The sequence below is a fragment of the Aythya marila genome, assembly GCF_965140915.1.
Source record: "Aythya marila genome assembly, chromosome: 4".
Classification (NCBI taxonomy): Eukaryota; Metazoa; Chordata; class Aves; order Anseriformes; family Anatidae; genus Aythya; species Aythya marila.
This window is the reverse complement of record NC_139045.1, coordinates 32372095-32394747: the sequence shown is the minus strand read 5'-3', so window position 1 is coordinate 32394747 and position 22653 is coordinate 32372095. Positions and strand designations below refer to the sequence as shown.

Genomic DNA, 22653 nt, shown 5'->3' with positions numbered 1-22653 from the left:
AATAAACAGCAGGATATATCCATAGGGTTTTCACAGGAATTTTTTTTGTTCTTACTGTTTCATTGTACAGGAATCAAGAAAACAGGGAAATTGTCTAAAAGGATATATGTTTTTTCTTCATGTTTTTTACTGCTAGTTCAATATGAGTTTGATTTGACAGTTGCTAATTTATTTTTAAAAATGTTGTAGGTATTGCTTCATATCTTTGTATTGGAAAGGACTTAATGAGAATATGAAATCAATATTGCTAAATATGTTAATATTTTAAAAAACAAAATCTTAATATGAAACACAGTTACTGCCTTGTGTTGCTCAATTTATAAGAATATCTATTAAACTAAGCATGAAATGGTCATAGAATGGTTGTAGAATGTTTTTGTGTAGGTATGTGGCCCAGCTCTACAAATACGCGTGTTTGTATGTTTAATTTTAAATAAAAGTATTCCCAATCAAGTCTCTGAGATTATCTCCCTCACAAGACTGGCATAGGCATTCACCAAATTCTGCAGATTTTTTTAAAACAGCAGTGCAACAATTTTGTTATATGAAGCATTGCATTTTGATTTCCTAACATGGTGCTCAGAAATTAATGTAAAAACATGGTAAGCTAAAATACAAATCATTTCGTTTTTGTAAAACACACTGCTTTTTGTGCATGGCTAGTCTGTAGCAAAAAGAAAAAAAAATAAATAACTGGAGCTGACCTTGCTTTGTTCATGGCACCATGTCCATAGCTCAGAAACTTACCTTAGGCGATTTAAGTTCTCCTCGCCGCCAGTTGGTATCAATCCTGTGTTGTCTAATATACGCGCTTTTCCACGGACTATGTATAAAGCCTGGTTTTATTACTTTCCTCCTTTTGATATGTAATGGTTCATCAATCCCTAAAATGGGTTAAAATAAAAAATTAAAAAACAGAAGGGGTGGGGGGGAAGAGGGAGTGATGAGTCCAATCCCAATAAAACAACTTCTCTCCCTTCCAAACCTTACCGTGAACTCTGAAGTTAAATACTGCATTGACATAACAACCTCCTGCCAGAGGGTTCTGCTCATCTTCTCCATGCCAGCATTTGCATTTTGTCAGTGACACCACCCTGCTCCTGATACTACATCTTTCCTGGTCTTCCCAGCACAATCATTACGGTAATCATGTGGCTGAAAATGCTCTTGTTCATCACTCCTTCCTAGCAATCTACTGCCTTGGTTTTGGATCCCTTTTTCTGAGGAGATGTAGCAGAATATTGCCTTTTTCAAATAAGTATCAACCAGCAAACTCCACAACCGCTCATACTCTCATTTCAAAGCCATTCAAAAAGCAATTCTTTCTTTGTGTGCACCTCCTCTCTGGTCATGTATCTTTGTTACCTTTGAGTTCACTGTGATTCTTGATATTAGTGGGCTCTTTATTTATTTTATTTTCTTTCAAAAAGCTACGCCCTTGCCTGGCTTCAATTTATGTGCAGTTGTGCCCTGGCTGAATTGGTACTTAAGAGGTAGTGCTTTGTTTCAGCCTTACTACTATAGGTTGTTGGTTTTTGTGTGTGTGTGTTCTTTTTTTTTCCCCAATTCTCTTTCTCACCCATCCATCTCTTCTACACAGCATCTCTCTCCACTGCATCTCATTACTAGCCTGAGTCTTGTCTGTTGCCACTACGTGATTTCATTCTGCTTTTAGCCCTTTTTCTAGTGTTTCTATCTGCAAGACTTGAATTAACTGTGCCTTCATATTACTGAGCACCTCACTACGTCTAAACAGGCTAAAATACTGTTTTGGCAGTGCTCTCATTCCTAGACATATTCTTACTTATTTGTACATATTTTTACTTATTATTTATTTTTTACTTCTCAGGCTCACAAATGCAGACTCATGCCTCTCAACATTTTCCTTTTTCTCATTCTGTCCTCTTAATACATTTTTCACTGAAATTGGTAAGAGGAGAATCTTAAGATTTATGAGGTTAGACACCTGATTTCCATTGCAAAAGAACAACTCATTAATTTAGGGAGCCTTTAAAAATACCCAGCTTCATGTATTCTGTCATCGTTTTTAAAGCCCTTGCATAGACCTTTCACAAGTTCTTCTCTCAGGACTCTGAGGCAGACTGGACGGTACCTGTGTTTGCCCACGTCCAGTAAGGACACTGCTCTCAGGCACGTGCTCTGCCTCCAGAAACTGACTCCTTCCTTGTTCATGTATTTCTGCTTAGAAATACAAGTTTACCTTTTTGTTGTTGTTTTCAACTAGGAGGTTGTTTCCCTGGAAGCTTTTTATTGCCCGTTCATACTGCTGCTGAACCACCACACCTTCTTGCGTTGGCATGAGCTGTCCAATCTACAGGGCTTATGGAACTGCAGCCCCTTCTCTGAGCAACCAAGTTACCACCTTCCTTCCCTACCCTATGAAATTTCTCTGCTAATTTTCCTACAACTGACATTAAATTACAGGGCCTGTTCTACCCAACCGCTGCAGTTCTTCCTCCATGTTATTTACAAGACTGTGCACCTATCATTTTTCCATCTTAGCTCGTATTTGCTTTGTTTCTGTTTTGAATAAAGCCAGTCCTGACAAAGCCAAAATAATAGTATTTTTAAAACATACCCCAAGTATACACCCTTATGAATAGGATGTTCAAACTTAAGTCTAGTTTCATTGCTAGCAGCCCACAGATTATTCCTGCTTCCTACTTCCAACACAGATATGCACCACGTAGCTCAAACGGGTAAATTTAAAGTCATCTGAATTCCCTTTGTAAAACTTTAAGCTTATTATGTAAATGAACTGCACTTTTTATGGCAGCAACACCGTTACATTCATCTTTTTGCTCAGCCTTACCCTCCTCTTTGCATTTCTCTCTCCAGAGAAGATTATCTTCAGCCAGAATCCTCCAGTAACGGCATGTCTGGGCTGCCTGCAGAAGGTCCCTGGGTTCCAGGAATGACAGCACATACAGTGCCAGCTGTGAAAAAAAAGGGAGCATATTTTCTCAATTGCTTTTGAAAGGAAAAGGGAAGTAACTCAAAGTATTATCACACATCAGAGGCTGAAATACGGAAAATTGAAACAATAAATTATTAAATGTTCTCAGAAACTTAACAGAGCTACAGTTTGTTCCAGTGCGCACATGAAAAGTATAGCAATCATCTTAGATAACTAAATCCATATGGATCACATCAAAAATGTATATTATTTGCAGGAGAATAGATGTCAGCTGAAATCACTGGCTATTATGCTTTTTTTAAATGTCATCCATATTACCACAAACCATTACCGGCTGTACCAAAATAATCATGTCTCCAATATTTTATCTAATAAATGTACCAGAAGGTTTTAACTGGAAAACACAACGCTACGTGACCAAATGAGGAATGCTGTGATGAATAACATCATGCAGGAAGCTCAAATATAGAAAACATAAATGCTATTTGTACTCAAGTTCAAAAGTACTCCGCAGCTGCAGAAGCCCAGCATACACATTGCTCAATTTCTGATTAGAATGCAAACATACAGGGATGCTACAGGGAGTTTGATGGACCTGGATGCAGAGGGCCTGAAACACATAACTTTGCTATTGCACATAGTATGTGTTACCAAAAAAAAACAACACATGGGAAATCCCAGTAAGCAGCATAAGACAAACTGAAGTTGAACTTTTCTGTGTGACAACATTAAATGTTACCGGCAGCACTCAGAGCACAGCTGACTGAGCTAAGCCATATAATGACCATGATAAAAGCCCCAAATCTCCAGAAATACCTTCAGATGTGTTGGAGTCTTAAACAGGGACTGAGGCATCTCAAACACAATCCAAAACACAGGGACTGATATCCTTAAGGGTATCATGGATGACTACAGCTTTTCTACTGAACAGCAACAACGTATTTTCGCAGTCACTGAGAATAAAAACATAAGAGGCAGCAAAGTGGCTGCCCTGGCTAAAAACTCAAGAGGAAACATTGCTGATAAAAAGTGATGCACAACAACTACTTACGTTTAGAAATAGTGGGGTCTTTGTCAGGACTAGGATGCAAAAGTTATCAGGGAAATCATATCATCCACCTTAACTGCTGCTTGACATATCTTTTTGTGCTTACAATTTTTGTATTTAATTCTTAACTGGAGTTGTGTTGTGTATAAATAGAATCTGCCCTTTAAAGAAGCATAGACTGAAATTCAGTAAGGAAGTCATAACCATAGGCCATTGACCTCAAAAGATTTTTGACCTTATTACGTGAGAAACGTTTGCTTTTAGTAATGTAGCCCCATCAGTGACTGAGCAGGAAATAAAAATTCAGTATGCCAGGACTGTTTGCATTTTGATTGCATTTACACACCTTGTTTGCAAGTCATCACCTGCAGCCTACAGCGAGCATGCAGGACTCCACATTTGCTGAATCTGTGCCCCAACTTGCACGTTAGCTCCCATGTGCATCCCAGGCCATGCAGCTGCACAACAGTCATTCTGTCCCTACTCAATTATGGAGTCAGAATTTAGGCTTTGCTGAAAGGCTCTCTGATACACAAGCAACAACTGTGCCCGTCCTTTTAGACTTTCTGACTTAATTCCTGATATGTAAAAATATTGAAGAAACCCTGTTTCCTAACGCATATCAGACAGCTGGTCACACACAGCAAGACTCAAAGCACGGAACAGAGCCTTTCTGTTTCTGCTGGATGTTCCTTAACCGAGAGAAGAGTTTGTTTAAATATCACCTGTCCTATCTATACAGGTATGAATGTTTGCTAAGGTAGCGTTAATTAAAATCTGAGCCGACTGATTTTTAAAACAGGTTACATATGGGTGACATTTATTTTAGACTATATTTGGCTAAGTAGTCATCAAGGGTCAACACAACTCACAGTTGACTTTAGGATTAGCAGCACACAAAAGCTGAAGGCCCTCTGTCACTGTTCACGGATCTAGTTATAAGAAGGCTTCAGGTAGCAAAGATCGACCTTTGACTCAGCTGTACCTAGCCCTACTCCCCTTCCCAGTGTTAATAATACCCAACACAACACGCTGCCGCTCACTTTCTCTTCCACTCATACCATGGCACCAACAAGACTTTGGCGGATTTCAACAACACTCCTCATCTGTTAATTTCCAGACCTGGTTTTCACAAACAAGTAATTTCAATAATTATTTCTAATTGCTCCGTGAGAAAACAAGTATTATTTCAGATTAATTGTTTGACTGCAGGTTTCCTCAGGAGGAAAGCAAACATTTTCTTGGTTATTCAGGTATTAAGTTACTGTCTCTCTATTGCCGAAAGCATTTCTGAAGAAGCGGCCTCCTGCTCGAATGTGCTTCCTGTCCTGGTTAGGTAATAAAATCCCCGCACTGCATACCACAACACGACGTGGGAGACACCTGGAGATGTTAATGCAGAGTGACAACTCAAGAGAGCGTGTGTTCACAGGATGCTGGCTTTGGTAGGAAAGCCTGCTTACAGAATTACTGACCCTACCAAATTATTCTTGCTTCCCCCCACTTACTCATCACCCCCTGCTGAAGCCAGCAGGGGTGGCAGGGGACAGAAGCGATCTGGGTTAATGATCTCCAACATGGAGGCGAGATGGCGTTAGCTTGATTTTTTTGTTTTGTTAACTCAGTTGATTTTGGTGACAGTAACTGGGGGCTAGGAAGCAAAAATGATTTAAGCCAGCTTCCATGGCCAAGCCAGCCTTTCATGAAACTAAACACTTGACAATCCTGGTTTCAAGAGGCAAGCACAACCACTAAAAATAAATAAAATTAAACACACACGTATCTTACGGTGGAGTTAAAGAACAAATAAGAGAGAAGAAATATTTTACAGCTAAATAGCAAAGCCTTGTAGTGAAGAAACTGCTAAAACTGAGTAGCAACATGATCATTAGTTACAATGCAACTGCATCACTGGTTGTACTTGAGTTAGTTTTGGCACTAAGTCAGGCAAAGAAAGCTAACTCAGCTGTGAGTTACTGCTATCAATTATTGAGATTTTTGATTTAATAAGAAGTGAAGTGACAAAATATCTTCTGTTTTCCCAAAATCTAAATAGCGTCTTTCTTCCTCTGCCTCTGAACTAAGGCTGCCTTGGGCAGCTTCTTCATGAAGGTGGCAACAACCCAGAGATCTTACTAGACCCTTCTCCTCCCGCTGCATCCCCTACATACATGAAGGCTACCACACAGCGCTTCTGTAAATACTTACATCATGTGCACTAAGTCAACATTCACTGCATAAACTGCTCCCGAGCCTTACAAATGCTAACCAGCAAAACCCAGGGGAAGGCTGTGACATTTCCTAATCCACAGAGATATGATAGTAGATAAACGGGAAGAAGGGTCATGTACATCCAAGTATTTCAAAAATAGAACATACACCAGAAAGAACGTCAAGAAATGGAGATGCAGAACAGCCCCCACAGTAAGTAAGGGCATATTAAACATAGCAACCATATCCTAGCACCAGAGGATCTACTAAGAACTTGTTTTCAGATGTGTTGGTAAATGAAGACTTAAAAATACCAGTTCTCATGAGAAGTTTTACATGGCAAACCCAACATGTAGTAGGTCTGGAACAAAAAATAACGCACTGCCTCCTCACTCCAGACAACAAAACAAGTTCCCATTTGATAAAATCAATTGGGGTGAGAAATATCATTTCTAAATGAGCTAACATGCATTCATTTAACAATTGTAGCAAAATGGGTTTATAATCCTTCACGTCTAACCCCCTGTTCTAATGGCGAGGACATCAGGAATTACTCTTCTGTGGATGACATTTACTTACACATGCTGCAAAGCACACACTCAAATCTAAGTCTTAGCTTCTCCTTAACCTGATACAATATGATCAGATTTGCCATACAGGATTTACTGCAGGATATCTAGTTAATTAGGGCTTGCCTTTATCCTTAGCAAGAAGGGCTTTTCTGGGTTTACTTTGGTTGTTTTTTTCAGTACAGACTTTAGGGTTTAGTTTGTTTAAAATAAATTCAAAACTAATATTCACCAAAATATAGTACTTAAAGCATTAAACGACAATGCTTATCCTTACAGAACAATGCGCAGAGAGGCCTTACATCTGGAGGAAATGTGTGTGTACATTCTATGTAAAAGAACTGGTTCTCAAAACAAAAATACAGCTGCCAGCCCAATTAAGATACAGAGATATTTGTAAAGCTACGGGGACTTTGTTGAACGGAGTCATCCATATTTCCAGGTATCTAAATGCCCATCAAAACATAAAGGTATGTTAATGTGAAACAACAGTTACTATGGTATGGCAGTGTTTCAACTTACGGACCTTTTAAACATCAGTTTACTTCATTTTGTTGGCAAAAATGAACGCCACAGTTAGCACAGAAGTATTTAAAAGGCAGCAGATGACGCACTGCCCAGTCCTGTATTACCCTGTGTTTCTCACCTCTTTTGGGAGCAAGGAAATGAAGTCTCTTTGAAACTGGGGCTCTATCACTTGCATCATGTGTTTGACTTGTGTTGGTTCACAACTGTCAATAAGTTCATCTAAAGCAAGTAATTTCTCTGGTCCACTCCAGCTCTGCAAGAAAATAAATAATATAAAAAAAAAAAAAAAGAAACATTAAGCATAGTTTATATTAGTAAGTGCTGTTGCTTTTTCCAAAAAAAAAAGACAAGTTAAGTTTCTTTGCTGACCTATATATAAGCATATAAAAAGCCAGCAAGATAAATGCTCATGTAAATTACACAAAAATGAGAAGTTAATCAACACAAAATATTCCAAATTACTACATTGATTCTTAAGCTAAGAAAGAATTTGTTATACACACACACATACAGATTAGCAATTAAATAGATAATAATATTTAATAATAATAATTAAAATAATTAAGCTTCTTTTGAAGTTGATGAAATCTATGCACATATTACTGACAATGACGGGGCTGGAACAGAACGCGCGCTCTCTCTTTCTCCGTTTTACGTTCAAGTGAGATGACAACTTTTAACCTTAGCGTTTCATCTGACAGACCAAAAATTTTCAGTGGAATGAGAGGAAAGGAAAGAAAAGAAACTTTTTCTAGTAATACATTGGCTTACTGCCTGCTTATTACTGTGGTGTGTCCCTAAGCAACAATGCTGTATTTCAGGATCCTGGCTATAAACCTACGGGTATTTGTAGGCATCAATTTACACTTGAATAAACAGAGAATTTTGACTGGAAATTTCCTTACCTCACATTTTTACTAATGGGCATCATAAAATTTGAAGATTTCAATAAGGCACTCGTCTGAGAGCATAGCAGATTAGTAGCATCATTTGTAGAAAACAATTAGAAACTGAATACACTGCACATCTGAAAAGCATGTCTTCAACTCATCTGTGCTCCTCAAAGAGTTTAGATTTGTTACGTGAAAACAATTTAAAGAAAAAATAATTTCTTCTGGAGAAAAAAAAGACAACAGCCATTGCTAACTGATTTAGCAACTGAATTAGAGCATGAATAAAGCCTTAGAGAGGATAGAAAATGAGACATCACAGTTTTTGAGAGCAAATTCACATCCACATTCTTCAATGTCTTCTGGAGTGACATTTACAAGTAAATTAGCACATACAAATTATATTACAGTTATGGTGAGAGGCTAAGAGAAATTAAATTAAAAAAAAAAGGCAAGGTACCTTAGAATTAAGATCTCTGTACTAATCTGCCATGTATCGAAGGGCCTTTACTGCTTATGCTGTACATTCCTGCTCTCTGGATGTGAGCCTGACCATTAACTCTGGTCCCTGCAACACTACAACACGGGCAATTGTGTCAAGATTCTGTACACAATGAGGCAAGGTGAGGAGAAAGGGGGATTTCTGAAGATGAACGAAAAGCAAGTAAATACCCTGCTCTGCTTGCTGTGAGAAGATCATCGTGTTGCATCATCTCCCCTGATGAAGGTTTCGAAGCATTGGGAATGCCAAGAGAAGTCCCAGTTGCCCACCTGGCTTTCAGGTGCCCCCGTGCTTGCAGAGCAGTGAGAGCGGCGTGGCGCTGCCTCAGCTGCGCAAGGAGCACGTGCCAGGAGCTACCAGCCAGCACCCAGCACGTGGCTGCTCAGCCACCCATCTGCACGTGCCTGCTCCACAGCAGGCGCGCGAGAGAGCCTGACATCTGCCACGATGGACATGGAAAAGGGGCCGAGGAAGGGAGCTGCTGTGAGCTGAGCCTCTGCACACGCTGCTGGCGACTGGAAACATGGCCTAAGCTGCCAGGAAAGCGTTCCCCATCCCCACACGTGTTTTATATCGTCACCGCGAGAGACCCGGGTTTCTGTGCCTCAGGTGTTAGTAGATCTCGGGTCGCCAACACCTCACAGTGTTAAAAAGACACAAGTCTCTCAGCATAAACTGCAGCGGTGTCGTTATAAATAGCTTTCATTATCAATTTCCGTCGATGGAAACGTCTACATCCCAGAACAGTTCTCCATCTAGCAGGCTCTGAGGAACTGTTCCTCTCTCTGCCTTTCCAATTGCTTGTTCCACTTACCCCAAGCTTTGCTGCTGTTAGGTACAAGCGGTTGCAATCTGTCATCTTAGCTGTCAGCTGCATTTGAATTTAGGAGAATTAAGAAAGGAAAACTAATACCTGTGCTACTTCCTCACGCTCTAAGTTTCCAAGGTCAGCCTACTCTTAGTCTATAAGCAGCTACACTAAATTAAAACAAATCAACCCGAACAGCGTTGCATATTGCTGTGGCAAACACTGGTGGCAATTGTGAACCCATTATTAATTAATAATTTCACTGTGCACCGTCTGCAACTCTCTTGCATTTCTATTTTTACAGAGCAATTCAGAGCTGCGCAGAGAAGAGAATGGAGACGATACAAGAATTGCAAAGAGATGCTACTGAATAAAAGCAGCACCCCTGTCACCTGTCCAGCCATCCTTATGGGATGGATACGGGCAGGTACCTTGGGCTCTTTCTAAGCCATCAGCTGCCAACACGTGTTTTTTTCTCTAGGACATTGTCCCCTCAGTCTCTCACCTAAACACAGACCCCCAGCTACAGGCAGGAAGGGTCTGTGAGGGAAGCTCTTGGCAGGAACCATTCTGATGAAGCGAGTAATCTTGCCAGATGAACACTAATGTTTCTGTTAATGAAGGCAAGACTAGGAAATTTGTGTTTCTGGACCCCAAAGATTGATCTGTTTGCACCAAATTGCATTGAGCAGAAGTAAGTTTGTGGCTTTGATGAGAAACAACAGTAAACAAGTATCAAAGATGGAAAGAAAACAGAAAAAAAGTAGTAGTAAATGGGTGCCAAACAGTTTGCAAAGTTTCAAATGTTTTAGATGACCGGAGAGGCCTGAGACACTTGGTGTAGTGTCCAGAAAACCTTGGGACTTCTACCAGGTGATCCCCTTTGAAATTGAAGATCCCTGTAAAGAACATACTTTGTCTGTAAAATGCATGTGTTTAATTCATTTTCCTTGTCTTCAAAACTTAAGCTTAATGTAAAACTGAACCAAAGCTTTTGTTCTGTGCAGGGCTTCCCCTAGGAAAGGCAGCTCCACGGTTCCTTCCCACAGCCCTGGGGAGCCCGGCAGGGACTGCTGCTGCTGCTGTGCTCCTTCAGTGATCTGAAATCCTAAGACACAGCATCTCCCTCGTCCCTGCCCAGTGCCCCAGGGAGGTCTTGCTTCGCCTTTCGTCTGGCTGATACCATCTCATCATCCAGGATGCTGCTACAGCAACCACGGCACTGCCTACCTGAGAAATACCCCTTCCTTTTCCCCTTCGCTGTTGCGCGTAAACCTCTTTCCTCACGTTTTCAGGCAAGCCAAACAGCTTTCTATCAACATAAACATCTCCGCTGCTTCTACAACTTCCACTTCATTGCTCCCGCCTGACTTGCCTCCCCTCCTTTCATCATCTCCTTCTGTTTCTGTGCCTCTGCTCTACCATCAGCTACACTCTTCTGTCACGCAGCCCCAACCTGTTAACACCAGTTTGCACAACTCCAGTTTGTAGCAAATAGATCCTTTTTCTGCTCCAGGCATCTTCAGGACAGCTATTTTGAACACGTTACGCCGTGGTACAATTTTAGGGTGCCGTCCTCTGTTGCTGCGCTCTGCTAACAGAGCTGTGCTGTTTCCCACAGAGCCCTGCAGAGAGGCTGGCGGGGGTCCTGCTGCTGCCCAGCCCCTGGTTAGGTACCGAGCACCTCGCCACCTCAGAGGGTAGCCCAGTCTGGACAGATGTAGCAAACAAGCAAAGCCCCCTGCAGGAAGTGCTGCAGTGCGGATCCTTCCCATTGAGGGTGCAAGGGCTGTGCATCAACACTGAAACCTTGACCTTACACTGCGAAGGGGGTGCTGCTGTCATGCTGCTTATGATACAACCTTGACCACCAGCTGCGTGTAAGAGCTGGACCACTCATGTGTGCATTCACAAGAGTCTTTGGAAGAGTATGACATGAAGAATGGTAAGTAATTTGAGTTAGCTCTGTGTGGCAGAAAGAAACAGTCTTCTAGCCAGCCCTCAATGGGAGGAGGATTGTGGACACTATCTTAAACCACGGAGGAAACAATCTTTCCAATCTGAGTAAAATAACAGCGTTCACTAGTTACTCAAAGCGAGTGCTGTACTTACTGCCTACGGAGCAACTTCTCAGCATCACTATGTGCACTCCAACATATTTCAAGAAAATTCCAAATTTTGTTGATCACGTTACTGAAATAAAACCCAGCAATGTAAGCAAGTGAAGTAGGAAGAATGAAAAGAGAAAAATGGAATGTAATATTTACAGCAGGACTGTCTCTGGCTGAGTTTAGCACGCAGCTGATTTTTTTCCTTATGGCAAGCAATTTGGTGACTTAAAAATATTTCTTGTTCCAAATAAAATAAAAATAGCTTCTCACAAAAGAAAAAATATTGTAAAGATACACTTGGGCACTGAGTTTTAAAAATCTTATGGTGGACATTAAAAAGACCTGAAACCAAGAGCCACTGCGAAACAGAAAAAATAAATAGGCCTTTAAGAAATTAAATGGCTTGAACCTATCAAAATACTTTTCTATTTTTGTTTCTAGACTAACATTTCATTGAAATCAATACACATCTTCATTTTTAAAGGGAAAGTGCAAATGTACTTCCAGATGTTTCTCCTTTCTGCACTAGTTTTTGTCATTTTCACAATAAAAAACCCTAGATCAGCTACAAAACACAGCAGCAGCAGTAACATACAAAAATAAGTTTAAACAAAAAACAAGACAACAAAACTCAGACACACACCCTGTTTTCTTAGTATTTGAGTGGTCTTGCATTTAAATTTGGGGGAAAAAAAAAAAAAAAAAAAAAAAAAAACAAAGGAGAGTGACTGAAGGCCAATGTACAGGTGAGGAACCTCGAAATAACCGAGTATCACTTGTTACTGCTGGCTTCTGTGCCAAAGGACAGTTCTACCTTCAAACAGAACATATGTCCAGCTAATGTGCCCCTGGAAATTTAGCTTTAAAATTAATTGGAAATATATTTTCACATAAAATCAGATAGTGCTATTAAACAGGCTTAGGAGGCGTAAAGTGCATGAAGGAGAAAGGCCTCCCATTTCTGTTTCTGTATGGGAAAATCTTCGTATTGCAAGAATGATGCTTCCTGTGCCAGTTAATTCTGCCCTCTGGGCAGAGCGAGCTCCCCTTACTTTAAGGCTGTGCTCTCAACGTTTGGCTATTGAAGCCTTGCCCCCTTCATAAAATTCACATGGAAAATAAACATGCAGAAAATGAGGGGCTTGGCATTAGCCAAGGAGGTGAAACATTGAAATGCAGCTACGTGGCTCTGAAAGCTTTGGGTTCCAAAATAAGGGACTCCCCTTTTGAGAATAAAATACAAACTACCAGTGAGGGGGGTGATCACCGAGTGCTGCTAGCTGGTCTCTGGTCCTGAAAAAGAGGCCTCTCTCTCTCTGAAGAGTCCAGATCAGAATCCAGGAATTATTGCTGCGGCTGAGTCTTTTCAAAACCTGAAAGTATCTAATTATGCAGTTAATGGAGAACATAGTTTCTCCATTAACTAAACCAGTACTTGTGACCCTAAAATAATAACAACCTAATTATAGGCAAAGTTTCCATGGGCTTGTGGACTTCTTTTCCCAATCCTGACCAAACAGCAAATAGCATTGTTGTTTTTTTTTACTGTCAAGCATGTTTGCGTCACGCTCTCAAACACTCCAGCCTTTCATAATTTTTTTGAATATGTAACTCTTGGTAACTAGTGATCTTCCATCAGAAAATACACATTATGCACTGCACAGAAAACAGCTTTTGTCAGTACAAAGGCTTTAACATTAACAAAATGTAAAAATACAACATCGCATTATATTAAGTATGATATGTACAAAGTACCATTCAAGCCTGATCCCTGAGGGTTAAAAGGACATATTTCTATGAACCCTCTTAAAAAAAGACTCACGGTACCAATTACATGTGAGCATGTTTAAGAAACTGGATGATGTGTACAAGAATATGTTAATTCCAGACTTCCACTGTTTTAAGCAGATTATAAATATGTAAAAATAAAGAGGGAATGGAGTTCTACGTTATTATTTTAATGTTCACAGCTGACAGTGATTGAGATCAATGGTACTATGTGGCAGTGTGAATCAAGCCAAAGCACGCTCCTGCCTGCAAAATCGTATGCTCGCTACTACGTCTACAATATTGCTGCTCTATCTTTGAAAATGTCTGTTATCGTAATTGAAACTATGCCTCTATTAGTTACTTATGCCTTCTGAAAACATTTTTAGAAGCAACAGTTTATTAATCAAGGGTTGAAGACATCGTATTTCCGTTTTTCAAATCAATGACTGGGACCCATCCCTACTTCTCAAAACCAGGCTGCTGGTCTGTCTGGGACACAGTTTGTGCCGCAGGAACACAGGCCTGCCCCAGAGCGTGTCTGTACTAACACACACAACATTGGCTTAGCTGCCACCAAACTGGTGTCATGCAGGCTCTGGTTTCTACCTGTGCGACTGTGTACCCCTGTGCCTCACACCATTGGGTGTTTTAGTTTTTGTTTTGTTTTTTGTCAAATAAAGTTTTAGACATCATTGAGGGCTGTTGGAAAGATACCGCAAGCCTCTTTTCCCTCTCCTTTCAATGTTACATGCGTGTGCCAGCTGACATCGTGTTCAGTACTCAAACATCAGTAAAAATACACATCGAGTTTCCGTTCAACCTATTTTTGCTAAACACTCCTCTGCCTTCTATTCTTAGAAGACACCAGACTTATGGTAAATTTAGTGCTATACCTACACTGAAGCAAACCACGTGCTCACACTTGGTAGTCTCCCAGAGAAAATGTCTCCCGTTAGCTGGAGGCCATGGAGGCAGCCGTTACATGTTGGACAGAATTTGCAGAAAATGTGAAAGCATCAAACAGTATGGGCTATTTTATTAAGAAACCAGAGAAAGTAGTAATTTTTTTGTGAGTTTCTACAGCAACTAGCTAAAACGGGCAACTGCATTTCCTTGAAGTTGCTGCCCATTTGTTTTTTCAACAGTACACAAAATCAATGACCGAGACATTCGGGGATATACAGCGAGGACTGCCTTTAGTGCAGCAGCCCGTGCTTAAATCACAGAGGTAAGCTGCTCCAGATGTCTCTTTCTCTAAGCACTGGTTACCTGAAACATTTTCAGCCATTCCTGAAGGCCTGTGGGTGGCTGCACAGATGTAATGCGGCGCCGCTGCTGTCCCTGGCCGTTGGCTGCCCTCAGGTCCCCAAAAGTAGTAGGTGTGGCAGAGCATGGCACCAGCCCCGTGGTACTAGAACACAAAGAAGAAGTGAAAGCTGCATGTAAAACATGGAGGAACAGTCACAGCCTAGGGCAGAAGAGGAAACCTAGTGCAGAAGTTGCAGCTGTTACTGGGAGTCTGAAGCTTCCTGCAAAGCCAACACTGTGGGAATGCCCCGTTGGCCGCTCACGGCGCCAGCGCCCTCAAGCTCACAAACTCACCTGTTGCTACCACTGCGGCACTGATCTTCCAGCTAGGGGCAAACTCCTCCAAGGCCAAAAAAACACTGCTCCATCAACTGGCCAGCAGGCTATCTATTGAAGTGCGTGTTCTCATATCCCTTTCCTTGGCAGAGTGCGTCCTTTTCTGCTGGGCTGCACCTGTGCCTTCTGACTGCTGGTGCCGGGAGCCCGAGCCCAGTCTCACCTGAACGTGACGTGCTATGGCTGCTTCACCCACAAACGGAGAGATAGCTATTGTTGGCTCTTAATATACTTTTGTTGACAAAGAGCTATTACTATCAAACAATCCTAGCGCCCTGGTGATTGGAATGGGACTTTGAAGTGCTCGTATGGAGCGTTTTAAAGTTTGTGTGTTGATGGAGTGACACGGGAATTAAAGGGCGGCAAAGTGAGGAGGGAAAAGGAGCCAAAGGTGCTCCCTGAATTACAGTTGGATTTTTTCACTCTGACACGTTAAAAAACAGCTCATTCGTATGGGACAGGCCTTTAAAAAAAGCCAGGATTAAGCTGCTATTGTAGGAGCCTAGAGTCATACAGCTGACTGAGTTCTCTCTTTTTTTTAAACATAATGTAAAGCACTTCGTTCACAGAATGCCAACGTTGTGTCCCCACCACAAAATCTGGAACTCTGCTGTAGTGTTTTCACAAACATCAAAATTTTAAATGCAGTCGTGGGACTCAATAAAAAAAAAAAAAAAAATCAGCAACAAAAAACAACCCAAACCCTCTGCTTTTATTTATGATAGACCCAACTTTTTAGCAGGTGTTTATTCAGGGGGTTACTGACATTTCACTGGCTAGAGGAATAGCTTTGAACGATGCCAGGCACGTCCATTTTAATACGTATCTCATCAAAATCTACAAATCTTCCACCCTTTATTCTTCCTTGTTCTGAAGGACAATCGTAGCTTGTTCTAGCATTTACCCAGGCTGGTAGAGAAAAGTAAAGAATGGCTTGAATAGACTTTCTAATGATAATTTCACCGAGCAGTAATAGAAACAGAAGGTAATACCAAAATACTGTTTCACAGATCAGGGATCCTCTTAATGACATTTGTTTACTGGCTTTACCTGTTATATGCAAACAAAGTTAATCAGAACTGTCAATTTTAAAGAGCGCCTGATCCTATGGAAAATGAACCAAGCAGACACAAGAGCCACATCGTTTGCCTAAACATTATTACAGAAAATATAATCAAACAGTTTAGGAGAGAGGATCAGATGTTATTTAAGGATTCTTTTATGTCAATAATGACTCAAAATCCAAGCAATGACAGTAGAAAGCGTTTTTTTTTTTTTTTTTTTTTTTTTTTTTTAAATCAAATCTGTATTTACAGCCTACTCATTCTCATCACCTGTACAGAGACCTTGCAGAAGGCCTCTCATTTAGGCTCCAGAATAAGGCCCTTAACTTGGCTTATACAGGGTCTGAGCAACACGTAGCCTTGAGCTTGCCTCACTACAACAGCTACACCTTAATTTCTTCTGCAGCGAACTGGTTCTCATTCAGAGGCAGCTATTCCAAATAAGATCTAAAAGTCTCTTTCCTTGACCTGAGATTAAGCCAGCAGGCTTTTGTTCCTGCTGTATTTTTCTGTTTGCTCTCATCCACCTGCAGCAGGCAGGCAGGCTGCTGCGGAAGCTGGGCAAGCACAGCGGTTCCTTTGAGTGCCACAGGTATGCTTGCCAAGAAGCGCCCCTTCCTTGCTCCGGAGCTGTTTACTTTCACCTGAGTGCAGAGAGCGGCGTGTCGCACCAGGAACCACCCGGTGGGTGAATGGGAGTGCTCCTCCACTAGAATAATGGAAAGGCCCGGAGAAACTACCAATGCACGAGACGTGGGAGCTGCAACATGTGCTCCTCGGCTGCCTCTTCTTCTCTGCTGCAGCGTTTCTGTCTGAAAAGCAACCAGGGAACCTGTTTTCCCTCACTGTCCTAACTTTTCGCTCATCACCTGCTAAGCCCCTTAAAGGAGGGGAAATAAATGCATGTTACTTTTGGGAGACCCATCGGTGGCTGAACGCTACAATGCTATTCACAGAAATAACATCCCCAGCCAGTGTTAGGCAGCAAGCACGAAGCCTGTGGGAGGGCTGATGCTTCTTACGGGGGAAAAATGCGTGATGGTGTAAGCTCCAAAATGATGGGAAGCAGTGCGGCACCAGAGCACAATCGTTATGGCAACTATGTAGTAGGACCTGCAGCTGCAAGGCGTGCACGCAGGGCCCTGCTCGGCCACCTCCCCTCGTGCTCAGGGGCGCGTTGCCCTGCGAGGCATCTGACCGCACACGTGCCGCTGCCTGCGCGACGCGGTGCCGCTCCGGCGTAGTACGGAGGCAGGGCTGGAGGAGCCCTTGGTAATTTCACGTCGTGGGTAACAAGTACGTGTGTGTTCCCGTTCGCATCAGATGGTCTGCTCTGCCTACATAAATTTCCATTCTCTCATTCCTGTTGCCATAGCGAAGTGATACATTTGATCACAGTTTGTAATAGTCTTAGGGTTTATCGTTATGCCCCTTTTTAACAATCTGATTGATTTTATTCCCAGGAATGCCTCAGCCCTCGAAAAGACTCCAAGTAAATGGGCGTGCTATATTTAGAATCAAACACAAACCTCAGCTGAAGAAATGCAAGTCTGGCTACTTCATTAAAACTCATCTTCAGTGTAGGTGATTTAAATTAGCTAAGCAGTACATGAACACTGATACCTCCCCTTCCTCCGCTTCGCAGTGCTTTAACATGGAGAGGAGCAATGAAGCAGGCTTAGCGAGACTGGAAAGACGGGATACGCACAAGAATCACAACCCAGGGGTCTGTTATTGCATTTAATTACCTTGTGTATTCTGAGACTTTGCAGGGTTTCTTTCCCAGAGAGAAAGAACGGACCTCGGAGCCATGGTCCAACTTTCTCTTCATCTGCAAGGTGAGGGAAAAGAGCAACAACATGGTTTTAGTTACATGGCCAGCCTTACTTATACATACTTCTGTAAATCAAATCCATTTTTACTTTCTGCTTTAATAGCGGATTTCAACAAAGTTAGCATTCACCAGATTATTTAAAGCAACATTGTAGTTTCCGGCTTTAACTTTAAACAATACTTGATACATGTTTTTATACGGCACATGGATACAGTAATGCTGTTTTGAGGTCCCAAACTCACTGGAATTACATTCCTTTTATTTCCAAAGGCAAATGTTTAAAAGTGCACAGAACTCGGTGCTGCTTTATTTACTGAAGTGCTCTCTCCCTGTTCTCCAGGGAGGGCAGGAAAAGAACCAAACCACCCCCTTCATTCTCCGTGTCCAGATTCACTGCTAAAAGTCTCACACAAACGGTTAAATGTCAGGTAACGTGTCTGCACTATAAAGCAAATACCATTTTATGGCCTAAAAAAATTCAAATACATCTTTTCTTTTGCCCAGCACCCTTTATTTTCGAGTTGCACACTGGAAGCATTTATAAAACTGACCGAAAGAGTAACAGACGTTTTCACAAAAAAGCTAAGGATGAAACCCGGTAAATCTCAGCCTTGAATGTCACCCACAATTAGATGTGATCAAAACCAAATAATGAGCAGGGCAGCTGCTAAAAGGGGAAGCCAGTCTGCAAAAATTACCAGCGAGATGGAAACCAGTGAAAGCCATATTTACCCAGCCAGACAAATAAAGATTACTTTCTACATATTTGGGCAATCTTTAACCACAGGCTTTTGGACTCAGTGAGACATCGTGATGCTAAATGCAGTTTCTGTGGGTTTTGTTGGTTTTCATTTTCTTTTTTTTTTTTTTTTTTTAAAAAAAAGATGTGATACACCGGAGCACTTGAGCCAGCAGAAGGATACTTACTGCTGCGTACAACTGCAAGCTGCAGAACGCAGGAACTACCTGTGTCACAACTCGGACTTTAATTTTACCATTTTCCTTTTTTTTTTTTTTTTTTTTTTTTTCCCAAAAATGTCATTTTAAGGTACACGGTTTAAAAGTTGGCATCTCACACAAACCACTGATTTGATCTTTTCTAACACCGTGCTGGAATATATTTAACCATTTATTGCATCGGTCTACCTGGCTAAAAAAAAAAAAAAAAAAATTAAACCCAAGCAAGCAGGATGATGATCCGTATCGCGTTATCCTGATTCATTTTATTTATTTATTTTTTTTTTTAACTTTTCAACCGCCTCCGTGGCTTTCCCTGCAGAAAGCCACCGCGGACCCGTGGCCGAGCGCGGCTCGGGCATGCAGCGGGGCTGAGCTTCACCCCGCGCGGTCTCGCCGCGGCTGGCGGCGGATCCCCTGCTGCGGCCGTGCCTCCCCCGGGACGCAGCGCGGCGCTTCCCCAGGCGGGCACGGCACCGGGGGCACCCCGCGGGCACCGCCTCGCCCCGGCCGCTCCCCACAGCCCGGGGCAGCCCCCGGGGCCGGGCGGTGCGGGCTGAGGCCGGCAGGCAGCGCGCTGCGGCCGGGCACCGCCGGGGCTCCCCGCAGCACACCCGCAGCGAGCCCCGGGAGCCCCCCGCCGCCTCTTTCGGGCTCGTTTCCCGCGATTTCGGGCAACTTTCTCCCCGCGCCGGCCGCGCGGCCGGCGGGAGGGGGCGAAACTTTGTCGGAGGGCAGGCGGCGGGGCGGGACGTGCCCCGGGCAGCCGGGGGGCAGCGGGGGGGCGCGGGGTGCGCAGTGCGGCCCCGCGGAGCACTCACTTTGTAGAAGATCATCTTGAGGGTGCCGTAGAAGCCCATGGCGTCGGCGCGCTTCCCCCTGCGCGCCCGGCGGCCGGGCAGGCGCTGGCAGTAGAGCCCCTTGTCCGGCAGGTAGGTCACCGCCTCCCGGCCCGACATGCTCGGCACAGGCGGCGCCGGCGGCGGGGACCCGCGGGGAGCGCGCCCGGCACGGCTCGGCCCGGCCAGGCACGGCGCGGCTCGGCTCGGCTCGGCCCTGCCCGGCTGCCTGCGCCGCGCCGAGCCCGGCTCCCTGCCCGCCGGCCTCTCCTCCTCCTCCTCCTCCTCCTCCTCCTCCTCCTCCTCCCCGCTGCCTGCCGGCCTCCAGCGCCCGCCCCGTCCCTCCTCCCTCCTCCCGCCGCCTCCGCAGCGCGCCTCGCCTCGCCTCGCCGCGGCACTGCGGCCCGGGGGGCTGGGGAGCGCCCGCCCCGCCCCGCAGCGCCCGGCACGGCCCCGGCACGGCTCGGCTCGGAGCGTATCGGCAAGGCACGGCAAGGCACGGCTCCCAGCAGCTCGGCAAAGCACCGCAGAGCAGCGCAGGGGAGCCCCGCGGCGCTGATGGGGACGCCACCGCTGCACCCCCTCCCCCCCCCCCGCTGGGGAAAGGCGCTGGGGTGGGCTGGGGGGGAATAAAAATAATGCCAGTAGTGATAATAATGACCATAATAATCATGAAGGTGGAGAATGAGGCGCTGCTTTATCATCACAGGCGTCTGGGGCTGCGGGAGTGGAGCCCCGAGGCCGGGCGTTACATAAGGGGCGCTGGGACAGGACCCCGGGGAGCGGCTGCAGCAGGCGGGGGTGGTGGAGGGGAGCCCCCGGCCCGGCCCGGCCCAGCCCCGGGACTGTGGCACCAGCACCCCCTGGGCCGGATCTCCCCGCACCTCAGCCCCAGGCCCCCCCGTGCTAAGGAGCCCTCCTGCTGCAGGGGCTTCCCCTCCTCTGCCCCCTTACCCCTACGCTTACGGCCCGGGGCGCCCCGAGCCCCCCGGTGCTGGGTTGGGGCTGGGGCAGGCCCCTGCCGCCCGCAGGCAGGCTCCGTGCGCTCCCCTACAGCCAGCGGCAGCGAGGCACGCCGGCTCCTGCCATTTTTCCTTGGGCTGGGTGCTTCTGCAAAGTTTTCTGCGTGAGTAGCAAAAATAAATAAATAAATAAACGAATAAATAAATACGGGAGGGGGGTGGGTGCAGAGCACCCCCAGAACACGGGCTGAAAACGCAGCATTGACCTGCGGCTCCCCCCCCGCAGCACAGGGGCCGGAGGTGCTCAGCAGCAGCCACGCAGCCGCTCCTGGCAGCCAGAGGGGAGCCCCCGTCCCCCTACCACACCAAGAGGTATGGAAAAGGGCACGCACGTAAAGGAGAGGAACTGCTTTCTGCAAGAGCCTTCAGCCTCCCCGTCAGTACGTAAAGAAACCTCATCTTTACTGATACTTCAGCGCGGGTGAGCGCAGCAGCGGGGTGTTGGCACACTGATGGGGTGAAGGCACGGCCCCACGGCACACGAGGATGGCCTCGCACAGTGCCAGCCACCTGCAGCCAGCCCCCAGCCCTCGCTTCAACATCTCCCAGTGAAATGGCTCTGCCTGTCAAACCCCGGCATTTATGCCATTACCCATTAAACTGCAGTGCTGTATATTTTATGAGAACAAAATGGTCTTGAGTTGACTCCATACCTCAGACGTGAAGAGCGCCGTACATATCCCTGGGGACTATTACTGCCTTCCTCTGCGAGCGCATCGCATGCGGAGGGGAAGGAAAAAACCCACACGGGCTGCGTGTACACATGAAATCAGCACAGGAAGCAAATTAATACCCAAAGCACCAGACACGAAGGAAGCTGAACATTGCCGCCGTGGGATGCAGGACTCGAGGTGGGGGCACACACGAGGCACCCTGCCACGTTCCCAAGGCCCGCCTGATGCGGAGGGGGCTGGCAGCAGGGGTGTCCCAGCGGGTGCTGGCAGGAGAGCCCCGGGAGCAGCCTCGCCTCTCCTCTCCTCTCCCCTGCCCACGGACAAGCGCAACCTGCCAGCGTGACTGCTTTTCTCCTTTGAACAAGATGTGCTTCAGAGTAAGCAGTCAATGAGTTGAATAATAATTAGAAATTACTATTTTCCTCTCTTTTGGAGTATTGCTATTGCTGATTCCTTCTCTTCCGATAATGACTGGCAGATAGTCTCTCACGGCTACAAGAAATCCCCGACTTCACTGCCACGCTCTGCGCCGCGGGCAGGGCCCTGCGGTAACCCCAACATCCACCTGCCAGCGGAGCAGCGCTCGGCACATCAGATATTTATGCGCACAAAAGGGTTTCGGGTTCTTCCTAATTTTAGCTGCAGATACCACTGACAGATTTTGACATTTTAATGGTGACTGTCTTTCGTCTAGCAGTCTACCTTCCCGAGAGCACAAGACAAAAGCTGCACACGGATCTCTCCCACCTGATGTTTTTCTCCTACAGCCTTACCACCTCTTCCCAAACAGGGACCCACCCTCTGTGCATCTCCAGGCAGCAGCAGGTCCCAGGGGTGTGCCTGCTCTTCCCCCAAGCCTCAGGAGAGCCCCTCTGGCTCCTGCTCCACCTCTCTCTCAAAAGGGCTTTCACCCCCTCCCTTGCCTTGGAGGCCCCCCATCCTCGGGGAAGCTCAGCTTCACGAGCACGCCACGATCCCAGTTGCAAGGAGCAGCAGGAGGAATGATTTGAGACCTTGCAGGAGCAGAGGAGAACGAACACAACCGTGGAGACCCAGCAGCGCTGCAGGTCACAGCTCCGCTCTGCGTCTTCCTGGAAAACTTAACGGGGGACAAGTCAGTCCCCGGCTCCTCCGACGCTTCTGGGAGCCCAACAGCAGGGACGATGCCTCCGTTTCTATCTTTCCTGGCATTTGCAATAATCTTTACTGCAGGAACTTAACGTGCTCCAAGCACACTTAATGGC

The 22653-nt window shown here is 45.1% G+C and overlaps 1 protein-coding gene across 6 annotated transcripts in view; it reads right to left on the bottom strand.

The window, feature by feature from the left end:
* The window catches only part of FBXW7 (F-box and WD repeat domain containing 7), a 164950-nt gene that overhangs the window by 12779 nt on the left and 129518 nt on the right, over nucleotides 1–22653 (bottom strand). For 5 of the 6 annotated variants that reach the window (XM_082758779.1, XM_082758782.1, XM_082758777.1 and 2 more), the window contains 5 exons: nucleotides 17832–17914; nucleotides 14645–14786; nucleotides 7413–7547; nucleotides 2834–2957; nucleotides 748–884 (listed from right to left, as the gene is read on the bottom strand). In XM_082758779.1, coding sequence (XP_082614905.1) covers nucleotides 748–884; nucleotides 2834–2957; nucleotides 7413–7547; nucleotides 14645–14786; nucleotides 17832–17914 — 621 coding nt within the window. Of the gene's footprint in view, nucleotides 1–747; nucleotides 885–2833; nucleotides 2958–7412; nucleotides 7548–14644; nucleotides 14787–17831; nucleotides 17915–19695; nucleotides 19949–22653 lie in introns of those variants that run through there. The other variant, XM_082758781.1, reaches the window with a different exon arrangement.